The 12185-nt window shown below is 36.6% G+C and overlaps 1 protein-coding gene across 4 annotated transcripts in view; it reads left to right on the forward strand.

The window, feature by feature from the left end:
* The first annotated feature begins 1030 nt into the window (after nt 1–1030).
* Nucleotides 1031–12185, forward strand: part of LOC121314488 (myomesin-2-like) — a 51426-nt gene continuing 40271 nt past the window's right edge. For all 4 annotated transcript variants that reach the window (XM_041247836.1, XM_041247837.1, XM_041247838.1 and 1 more), the window contains exons 1-6: nt 1031–1164; nt 1599–1799; nt 7018–7158; nt 8889–9102; nt 10127–10284; nt 11900–11992. In XM_041247836.1, the coding sequence (XP_041103770.1) occupies nt 1672–1799; nt 7018–7158; nt 8889–9102; nt 10127–10284; nt 11900–11992 (734 nt within the window). In that variant the 5' untranslated portion in view covers nt 1031–1164; nt 1599–1671. The remainder of the gene's footprint in view (nt 1165–1598; nt 1800–7017; nt 7159–8888; nt 9103–10126; nt 10285–11899; nt 11993–12185) is intronic.

Here is a 12185-nt window from a genome sequence, read left to right on the forward strand (position 1 = left end):
TGCCGTCAGCCGACCGCTTCTTTTCACACTGCGGATTCACCATGCAGCCGCCCAGGAGCTACAGCGCAGGAGGACAACGCAGCTCCCGGGCAGCGAACAGGCAAGCCCGCAGGCGTCCAGCCAGACTACAGGGGTAGCTGGTGCATGGTGAGCCGAGGAGGCGAGCCGATTATATACCAGCAGTTTCCACTAAAAAAGATTAATTCATTTAAGCTTGGTTTCCCTGTTATTATAAACAAATACATACTTACAAACATATATTGTACAATATGTTTGAAATAAATATTGTTTTAAAATGTTTTAACCCTTCAGTTGCTACTGTAGGCTTATACACTTTGATGCATATGAACTTGTCAAATAGTCTATTCTAAACATGCACCTATCCCACATGCTTGGGTCACACACACTTTTTGAGCAGCTGTCACTGACAGTGGAACAGTCGTGTTATAAACTAAGAACACTTTAGCAGATGGAGGGTTGACACTATTCTCAAATACTTTGTTTTAGCACTAGGATCAGCCCTTGTTACTATTACAAACAGAAAAGTAAACTGCCTTATGATATGATTCATGTTTGTCTTAATCTTTTGTCAAATAGATTAACTACTGTTAATAATAATAATAATAATAATAATAATAATAATAATAATAATAATAATAATAATAATAATAATAATACATATGGCCATTCGATTTTCTATCAAAATATACTATTGACTTGCGAAGAATAATTAAGTAGCTGGAAGTTTGAATAGAATAGAATAGAATTTAAATAGAAGTGTAGTGTGGAGATTGTGTGGATTGTAATGGTACTTCAGTGCTGAATTACACCCCATCACAAAAAGCCAAAACACAATCAACCAATGCCTTTGTCTTGAAATTTCATACAACTTTGTGTGCAATGGTTGAGCTTGCTCTGTTCATTAAAGTGGCTGAGCCAAGATAGCCTTCTGCTACCCTGCATCTATATTTATCAACACTTCCTGGCCATAAAAGGTCCGGACTGTGGCTCCGACATTCCACTGACTGCAAGAATTATTTTTGTTCTGGACCCTGGGAGTCCAGTCCACAGCCTGTTCCTATCCACCACTTTGCTTGGATTCATTGCTAGTCTCTGGGGTTTTTATTTCTCACTTTTCCATCATTTGTTTATATTTTAGCTTTGGTAAGTGCTGCTATTATTTTTCTTTTCTATCGTCTGTAGTTTTTGTCTGTTACAAAGTTGTGACAGAATTTTAACTGATCAATGTTTAATGACAATCCAAAATGTTGACTAGGCATTTTGCTAATGCATGGCTTTTGGGATTAACCTCTAATTTGTTTTAAAATGTTTTTATATTAACATTTTACTCTTACACTAGAACATAATCAGTAAGACTGTATCAATATCAGCATCTTGATATTTTTTGCACATGACCATTGAGCAGAAAATAAAATCCTGCTTCATGACAACATGATTATTTATATACTTCTGAAAAGGGTTTCTGATGATAGAAGATGTTTCTGTGCAAATCAATACTATTTGAGAGTAAATAAAATAAGACTTGTGTTTATAACATAGTATATTGATAATGTTTCTCTCTCCTAATGTTTGAATAGTGCTTTCCACGAAAGTCACTACTGCAACAGAAGAGTCAAACTAAATAAAGATCATTGACTGGAGCCGCTCAGGATGTCCTTACCTTTCTACCAGAAACACCACAAGCACTATGATCGCGGGTACCGCAGCACGGAGGTGCAGTCTGCGCTCAGCCAGTACCACCTGGATGAAAAAAGCAGCACTACATCCCGCAGCAAAGGGTAAGGGAGGAATCTTTGAACTCAGTGGGCTGTAGTGCAGTGGTGTTTGGTGCTCGAGGCCAGGCAGTGGCATGGTAGGAATGTTTTTTTTTGTTTGTTTTTTTTGTTTTTTTGTTTTTTATTTTTTTTATTTTTTCGGTTTGGAGGACATCAGGGGCAAAAATGAAATCCATTAAAATGCATTTCTGCCACTCAGTTCCACAGGGACAGTGAGAACATTGTTTTAAGAATGATTTCCATTTTGTAAATAGCACAAACTAAAGAGGAGTCTCCAAGGCAAACCAAATACAGGCAAACCAATACACCCCCCCCCCCCCCCAAATTAGTTGTTATTCAGAACTGTAACAGGGGGTTTTGTTACCTGCTACGTCAATTGTGGGTGTCCGCTGAATGACAAGGACTTATTTCAGGACACCGGTCCTATTTCTGGAGGATTTATGATTGAACTGGCATGGTTTATTCACAACACATGCTAAACTAGCAGCGACACAAGTGTTACCTAACTCAAGAATTTTGTTCTGGGAAAATGTGCATCATACCAGGCCATCTTTTAAAAATAAACACTAAAGTAGCACAGCCTTTTTCAGACTATGATAATCCTTATAATCCATGTTGTAAGTATCCACTGCACAATGGCCAAGCATTCAGTAAGCCAACAACAACTAACTAGGTTGTGCAGCTCCAGCGTTATCAGTTGTCTCGTTAAGTTGTATGACATAGAATTGGCTCGTCTTGATGTAGTTCAACATTTGATCTTTCAATGGCGAGTTCTGAAAATCGGCGACTCACTGGCCCTGAATATCAAAGCTTTTCCAACCGACGGGAAGGGCTTTTGTGACAAGGTTTTAACTTTCCGACTGTTTTTTGTGTTCCGAGCAAAAATCAAAAATGGCCAGGAAGGACGAGAACAGTCGCAAAACCTCAATTCTGACAGTATGAGGAACGTTATGCAAATGAAGTGGGTACCTAATTAACATACCCCTGCGCAAAAATCTAATGGATTGATGTGGTCAGATAAAGTATTTGCCATCTAAAACGGTTCCGCCTGTTTCACAGAGTGCTAATGGAGATGAGAACCTATTTCAAACAGGCTCCGTCTAAAATGCCTGATGTTGGTGCTGTGACAATGGTGACGGAGCCCAATGTGCTGCTAGAGATTTTTGCGATTTTAGAGGATGAAAGGGACAATGTAGCTGTTATGCCAAAATGAAAAATAGATAAATAAACAAATACATACATGAATATATAAATACATACATGTTTATATATAATATGTGTTTTTTTATTTCTATATTTATTTATGTATTCATTTATTTATTTATTTTTCATTTTGGCATAAAATATCCCCCATAACCGGGTTCATGAAAATATCATTTAAAAAATGTGGCTACGTTAAAATTAGTTCTATATTATATATCATATTTGCTTTATTATTATGTTCTATTAAATATATCTTCACTTGTTTTTCCATATTTCCTGAACTGTCATATAATACATTTAAATACTTTTTACTTACTATTTTGCCCATTACAACAGAGTTTATTATATTTTCATGTTTGTGCTTATAGTACAATAGCAGCATATTTGCTTACTCTTGCTAGTCTGCTCCAGTAGCTGAATATGTTGTATCTTCTGTACTTTGGCTGTTTACATCCAGTCCCTCTGAACACCTTCAACAGCCACCTCCTGTAACCTCCAGAACCATTTTTTCTTCTTCAATTATTTATTTTGTCTGCCCTCCACCTCCTGTCTTTCTTGCCTCCCTTCTTCGTTTCGCCTCCTTCAGTTTTTGACAAGGTCTGTCCATTTCTTCCTCATATCTCCAACAGTTCTCTGATGTTCTCCAACAGCATTTATCCTGCTTATGACCGACTGACATATTTTTTTCTTGTCTTCGTTTGTTAAGTTAATGGTAAGTTTTCCAAATAAGGTTGATTTGTTTTGTCTTACCATAGGAATTAAAACTTCTGTCTCGTCCTTCGAAAAGTTGCTCTTTCTGGTTACGGTGGCCATGTTTGCTATCACACTTTCTAGCCAATCTCGCTTCTTTAAAAACCCTCGTAGATTGCAGACAGAGCAGTCCCAAGCGACTGTGATGTGCTTCATGAAACACAAGCATCTAAGTCAACATTGATGAAATGGGCCACAGGATAGCTTGTCTCCAAATAGCGTCGCAGTTTGCAAGCTAGCCAGTAAATCGCCACGGACGAGGAGGAGGCTCATCTGCAGTTCCAACAAAGGTAAATCCAAATTTTAAGCAACATTTTTTTCATATTTTTGAAGTTTTTTTGTTTTTTACTTGATGATGCACCTGCACAAACACTCTTTTTATTTCACGCACCACAAACTGATCCATTTTTGTACTGGAAACGTGTACAATGTGGCGAGAACAGAACTCTCAGTGATTCTTATTATAATAACAATCGTTCTTAAACACAAAATTACCCATGATTGGGGCTCTGCTTTGTTAATTGAGGTTTTCCAGACTAAATAAGTTCACGAGTTCTTTTTAATATAATTTTTTCACAATTCAGAAATGTATGTGACTTTAACATACATGCCAACAGTCCCTATATGGCTGGGATAGTCCCAATTTCTGAGCAAATGTCCCACGTCCCGATGCATAGGAAGAAAGTCCTGATATTTACCCATAGTTGGGGGATACGTCTATTATATGATAATAAGTGGGGTTTTTTTTTTGCGAGTGACCCCTCCCATGTATGATACATGAAGTTCAACAGGGGGTCAACATGTTGATTAGGCTTCATAAAGTGAACGATCCTGAAAAGATCAAGAGGGGGGTGGGGTAATTTGATTTGGTGTTAAATTTTGATGACTCCCCTCAGTCACCTTTATGACAATCTCATCTGAGGGGAGTCAGGACATATACCCACTAAACTTCCCTGATGAAAAACAAATGGCAATTCATCGCACTAAATGACACTCTTATACCATTAGACCAAGAGTCAACTGTACATATTAACATTGCTTACATTTACGTGGTGACATTCCTATATAGAGTGAATAGGTATACTACAAACACTGTTTTATCTCCAAACTTTATTATCTAGCTATAGCCAACGTAACATATCCAGTGTTGAGTCCTTGGTATACAGTACACACAGGCAGAATCAATATACACCTCAGTTAATACGAGGTTTATTATATATTCTATCCATCTGTTTAAATGAGGGAACACAATCACGTGTAAAAAAAATGTAATAATGTTAATTCCACAAATCTACATATTGTTTTAACACAATGTTATGGCCTGTAGCAACTTCTGAACACAACCAATGGTTCTGAAATGTATATATTTAAAGCAAGCATACATCAATATTTTCTTGCTTCGCATTGTACTGTGGGCTATACCGCTATCAGTATATATATTGAAACGTGAAAAAAAAGAACTGGCACATGCATTAAAAGACTTGAAATACAAACATACCACTTTTTGACAACATACCATTTTCCGACCTTACAGGGGTCACATTTTAGTAAGCGTACCACATTCTGGCGATGTAGCACTTTCTGGCCCATCACCAGTGTCAGAGGTAAACTAAAAACATTAAAAAAATAAATAAAAATCATTTGAAAGTTTGTAAAATTCACATTTAAAGTTGGCAAAATTCATATTTTCTTTTAATTTTCTTTTTTTTTTTTAATTATTGCTATAATTACTACGCTATTAAATGCTCACAAACACTGAATCGAAAAACCAGTGCTGTTTAATTCAGTAACACAGGACCCTTCATGTTATTTACATACAGAAGTGCATTAAATAGATTTATAAGGTTTAAGAATTTCAGAGTTGGCAGGATATACACGTAATTCAACACTATTTATTTCACCCCTTGGTTTGAATTTTGTTTATTTTGTTTTTCTATTTTTACATGAAGAATATAACTACACAGTTAAATGGCGGAAGATTTGGTTCCAAAGATTGGGTATCTGTTAATTTACACATGTCTTGTCTGAATATTATACAGTAGAGTATATTTGAACTCCAAGAACTCAGATACTTGTATATTAGCTTTCTGAAAGGCCCCCACTAGAAACCAATCACAGGAATTGTACGAGATTATTTTGTGTAATTTTGGCCAGCTTCCTGTTAAGCAAGGAAGGTTTCACTTGTAGGGTGGTGTAAATTGTAGTCTTATTACAGGATGTCAGTTAAGATAATAATTTGGATACTGATACGCTGCGCAGTGACCTGCGTTTAATGATTATTGGCTGTGACTTTATCACAGAAATTAAGAGGTGGCAGTCAACATAAACTAAAACTTCAAAAAGAAACAAAAACTAAAAATAGTGATTGACAGGCCATGGCTTTATTATTGGGATCCTCTTGCATCGAAGGCGGGTAAAAGCAAGAAGTAGATTGGGACAGAAGTTTTGTTTCTTCTTATATACAGTTTTATGCATGTTATGTAATAATTAGTTGTTTTATTACAAAACTGAAACTCGACTTTAATTTATATCTTTCAGTAGAACAATTAGAAATTATGGAAATCACTTTCTTTGTGGTTTTTCAAATTTTTAACTGCCCAAATGCTTTTGTCTGTGAATGTTTATATACACTGTAAAGACATGAAAAACATTGATTGTATTTTTAAGATCAATATAGGATCGAAATGAAGATTATAATGACGTTTGGGACATACTGATAAGCTGTTGCCTCTTTTCTCAAACTCAACTGATGGTTAAAAAACAGCATGACCACTACAGCTGTGGCTTGTGAAATGTTACTGCCTCCTGCTGTTTTCCCCGAGAGGGACATTTATTTTGACCGAAACATAAAGTTCAAATTTGTCCTAGATCTCGTTGATACAAATATCAAAACAATCTCAAACACTTGTGTATAAAGCAGAATGGATTTTAGAAACACAATGTTTTTAACCTGCATGCGGTGAACCTGTTTTTATAATAACCATAACAAACGAAATTATAACAATGGCAACGTATTGAAATCCTTCAGCAATCTTACATTGGTGAAACTTGTGGTTGACAGGCTCAGTTTTCTGCAGTGAAAATTACGAATTACAAAGCCAGAGTTTGATTTTGTAAAGAGATGAGTTTTTGTCTTGTGGCATTTTTGTAAATTCTTTATTGTAGTTTGTCTCTACAATAGTTCTAGAAAAGAAATTCAGACCAGTGGATTGAAGGAAGGTGAAGTGCTGCCAGCAGTTAACCATTGGCCATGTTGTTTTCATTGCAGATCTAGAACTGCCCTCTATTCAGACGAGGTGCTGGTGGAGAGCTCCTCCAAACTGAGCCCACTACCCAAGAGACCAAAACCGACCTACGCTGCTCTGGATCATGAGATCATTGGATATGTGGTGCCAGTGTTCAGAGGCCGGTATGTAATCTGTGGCGTGGAGTATCTGAACATTTAGAGTTGCTCTGAAATGGACCTAGAGGCCAATATATCAAGGACATCATAATTACGGTAATCATAATTAATGGTGTACAGGCTTTAACTTTTAAGGGGCTTATCACTTAATTCCATGGTTAAGGAGAACATGTGTACTGTGCCACTATACTGTGCATTCATCCATAAAATCCATATAAACACAACCTAGATCTGCCAGTTTTAAGTGTTTATGACCTTAATAAAACATATGCTTTTTATAGCCTTTCTTTGCCATATTCTGATTTGTTTCAGGCAAGGTCCTTTATTGTTTTTTTTTTTCTTCACTACAATACTGGGCCTTGATATATTTTAAATGATTATCATCCCCCTGGAGATGCATATACCAGAAGACAAGGATATAGTGGCGAGTTATATCTAGGTAACTGCTTTCCGATTCTGATCATTTTTAGGCCCTTCGTGATCTGAAGTCATTAAGAGATATCAGAAAGAAAGTAAAAATGCAGGAATATGTCTGTCAAGTGGTTTGCAATGCGCAGGTGTAGTGGTGATGCAAGTGCTGGCTCGTAGCGACAGCTTCCAGGTTCATGTTAGCCGTCTAACAATGACAAAACGCAGACAGTTAGCAACAAACAAATAAAACACTTAACACTCACGATATGTAATGGTCAATTCCTTTCTCGTCCCTTGCAATAACCATAACAAAGGAATAGATTACAGCATCACAGCCCCAGATATTCACTCCCCCTGCGATAGCTAGTTCGATAACATCTCCTCCAATCCATGACTGACACATTGCGTACCGCATTAGGGTATGATTTCGGGCATTGTGACTCCACCCCCTTCCTGGAATGAACTGCCAGACCATCCAGTACAAGGCACACTGTTCCTGTTATACAGCGCCCTCACAGATCAGGGAGTAGATTTCTGACTAGGATTCATTCGTTCTCTGTCACACCCTCACACTTATATTGGTCTGTATTTTCATGATTCTGAAGGTGTTGATGGGTTATGAATGTTAGTAATATTCTTGCTATTTAAACAGAATGCAAATTGGTTAATGTTAAACATAAATAAACACAATCCCATGTTAGAACACAATCTGTGCATGTTAGAGTCAATAACAGAGATCAGCTGGCCAGGTGCAATAAATCTGATTTTGATCTAATAGTTTAGCTAATTTCTGAAGAAGAAACCAAGGGTCAGTAAGTCTGTCAGTAAATATACAAGGTTGTCTTACATATATTGGCACAGAAATGTTTTATTAATATCGACCCAAATGTTGAAATATTTTTAAAATACATGAAGGGAAAAACATGTTGTTCCAATAAGTATTTGGGAAAACATCACCCTAAATAATACAGGTCCATGATTACATTATGCCTATCTGATGAGCACTTATTTTCCTCTGTAGAAACTAGCTGTTTATAACTGAAACAAAATAGGGCTCTGTTTTGGCACTACAGTTTTTTAAACTAGTTCTTTTGCCACAGAAATTCTGCCTCTAATCCTCATGGTATGCATCTCAACAAACCACTAAATCCTTGACAATCTCTGTCATTCTCAGTATGGGCATTGGGTCTGACTTTGCACACATAACCACATAGGCTTTGATCTCCTGACTGCGTAAAATCCTTGCCTCCAGGGAGAAGCTTTTGATTACCTATTTTCACATGTCAATTCCAATTACCTGAATGACATTGCATTTTTCTGTTCAGTCGAGAATATGTTAGTGGAATAACAGATACAGAAGAGGAGAGGATCAAGGAGACGGCAGGATACCTGGCTAGAAGGAACCTTTTCACTACCGGTGAAGGTGTCATGGCTATCAGCAAATCCACGGTGGACACTGTGGGGGAAAAGATGTTTGAGAAGAAGTCTAGAAAGGTTGCAATGCGAGAGTCAGCCGAGCACATCAACTTAAACAAGAAGGTAAGGGGGTTGAGCCCTAAAGGCACATCAATTTCTTGTGACTGAGCACATCTGTGCAGTGCAAGGGTGGAATGAGATAATTAGCTGCTAGGACCTGGTGTGAGGTTTAATTGAATTAAACAATTCATGACATGGCTGTAACAAAGCCCCGGTCTACCTAGGCCAGAGCTCTCTATTCCTGGTGTAGTGTAACAACATGGAATTTTGTGCTGTGCTGGAATCGTGCACTTCCCAAACGAGTGTCTTAAACACATGAACCTATTGTACATGGGTCAAAGTTCATACTGGCAGTATATCACAAGACACTGCCTGTTACATTAAATAGTATAATTTAAGTCTAGGCTAGAGTAAGGTACAGTTATTTTCAATACAAGACCATATAGTCTTACTGTAACATCAGGACTGTAATAAACTGACTAGCAAAGAGACAATTTTTCTCTGCCAGCACCATTAAAATGAAAACTGTCTAGGTAGAAAATGGCTGATGCTTCCAAAACTTCCCAGCTTTTATTTCTAGTAAAAGTTAATTAACCCAGCTAAACCAGTAGCTTTTTAATATAATGTAGTTATGTTTTATAACAGCATATTACTATAACATGTTATTATTTAGAATAACTGTCTAATATTTCTAACATCTTTTGTAAAACAGAAAAAAACAAAAAATTTTAGCATTCCGTAATATTGTTATGGCCACCATTATAGAATCCAATAAAGTTTTAATGAGTCCCAGTAACTTCCACCTAATGAAACCTAATCTAATATTATCAGGTATTACCTGAAACGCAAATTGATTTAAACAGTGGGATCTTAATACTGTCACTACTGAAATCATCATTAACAAAAAATAAAAAAAATACATAATAATAATAATAAAAAATTCTCTAATGACAATTAACAATTATAAAAGAGCAAGTAAGCTGATTAAGTGCAGTTATTTCTGTTAAAACATTGACTTGAATGGCATTACAATCTGCCACTCTTGAGGTGAGTCCTATAAACCCTGTTGTGTTGATTTACTTTTCAGATCCACGAGACCATGGAATTTCACAGGAAGCTGAATAAGGACAGTCTATTGCATGCTCCTGAGTTTGTCATTAAGCCCCGGTCCCAAACTGTCTGGGAGAAACAGAACATCAAACTGCACTGCACTGTCTCTGGCTGGCCTGAGCCCCGCGTAACTTGGTGAGCGCACAGGCCACAAACCCTGTTTTGAACTAACCGCTGAAGTGAACTGTATAATTGGTGATGCTTCCTATACTGAAAATATTGATTTGCTTGGGGAAAAGACAATAAATTGGTAATGTTACAAAAGTGATCATAAGTAATTCAGAAAGGTTATTTAAAAGTGCTCAAAAGTGTGCCACATTATTTGTTGTTCGTTTTGTAACATTAACAGTTAACAAATTATGGTTAAAATCTAATTTTGGGCCAGTATAATTTAACATTTGTAGAAAGTTCTAGGCTATTGTCATTGCAACCTAAGTAAAGAGTAAATATAGCCAGAAAGGTATTCCAAAGCTTTTGTGTATGCCTGCGCCCCTTATACATTTCCATTCTAATGGAGGTGTTATTTAAATCCTAATAGTCTGACAGGGATACTGGACTGGAGAAGGAGTTCACAGCTGACCTTGTCATTAGGGAACTTGCTGTCTAACTTTACCATCTGACTCTGCCTGATTGGAATGTGGCTTGCCAGAAATAACAAATGTGTCGCAGAAGTATCTCTCTTAACACCTGTCTGTAAAAGAAAAACTACAACATTTTCTTTTTTGCATTGGGCACTCAACTGGTCATGTGGTCATGTGGATGGGAAGTTTTTATAAGGGCTTGAGAGTGTATAAACTCCAAACCTTCTGTATAAACAGTGTATATGAACTGTGTTTGCAATCTTTCTGGGTGGTTATTTTTGCATCTTTATAGCTTCTATAGTCTTTAGGTGTTAACGTGTGTTGATCTGAGTAAGTAGCAGTAACATCTAGGGAACAGCCAAGATTGCATTTTGCTGACTATTAAGGGTGTGCAGATACTCACATTTTCCCAGTTATTCCATTGGACGTGTTTTAAGTTGTTAGGTGCTGTTTAAAATGATACAAAACGTGGCAATTTTACAACACAAAACAAAGCTTTCCTTTATTTGCCCTTTTCTACATATGTATTGACCACCAATCGTTAAAAATCTGACAGAGTGATTTAATACAGAACCTGTTGTATCAAACCAGCTAAAACCATTCATATTTTGATCTGACATAAAATCCTTCTGATTTCGCTTCCTGATTTTTTTCACTTTTCTCGTCTCCATAGAAACACATCATTTCTACACGTCATTTTGGGATTGTAGTCCTGGACAAGATTTAATCTCTGATTAAACTTGACAAATGACTACATCTCCCAGTATAGAAGATCGATCGATGATTCAGTCAGAGTAATTAGCAAATCCGTGGCTGGCAAGAAATATTGAATAACTAAATCTTCTGAACTATAACACAAATTTAAAAGTGCAATAATTACCACTTAAAATAACTGCAAACATCACAAAGGGTAAGCGGGCTATAAAAGAAAAAAAAAATGCAAATGTATTTTGAAGCTACTTACTCTTATATTAACTGTGTATTCTTTTGATTTAATCATGTCTTTATGTCCCTCAGAGCTTTCCCCCAGCTCTTTAAACCTTCACCTATGCTTCTATCTTCCAACTCTTTATTCTTGTCTTTTGAAATCTTTGAAATGATCTGTACAACTGTTCTGTCAATTATTTCTCATCTCCTCTGTCCCTTTCCTTTTTGTCTCTCTCTCTCAGGTACAAAAACAACGTCCCTATTGAAGTTGATGCGTACCCTGACAAGTATAAAATAGAGAGCCGGTACAGCGTGCATTCACTGGAGATCTACAAGTACAAAGGCTTTTTCACTCTTGTTTTATTAATGCATATGCAGTGTTTTCTTTGCTTAAGATAGTGGTTTGTTATTCATTCTGCAAAAAAAAAAAAATCTTTGCATAATTACATCTATCTCATTTGTGCAATGCAATTACTATCTAGTGCTGCATTCTGCTTTTTGTGTATTGATGCAATTTCCTTTTAAACA

This window comes from Polyodon spathula, chromosome 4 (assembly GCF_017654505.1).
Source record: "Polyodon spathula isolate WHYD16114869_AA chromosome 4, ASM1765450v1, whole genome shotgun sequence".
Taxonomy (NCBI): Eukaryota; Metazoa; Chordata; class Actinopteri; order Acipenseriformes; family Polyodontidae; genus Polyodon; species Polyodon spathula.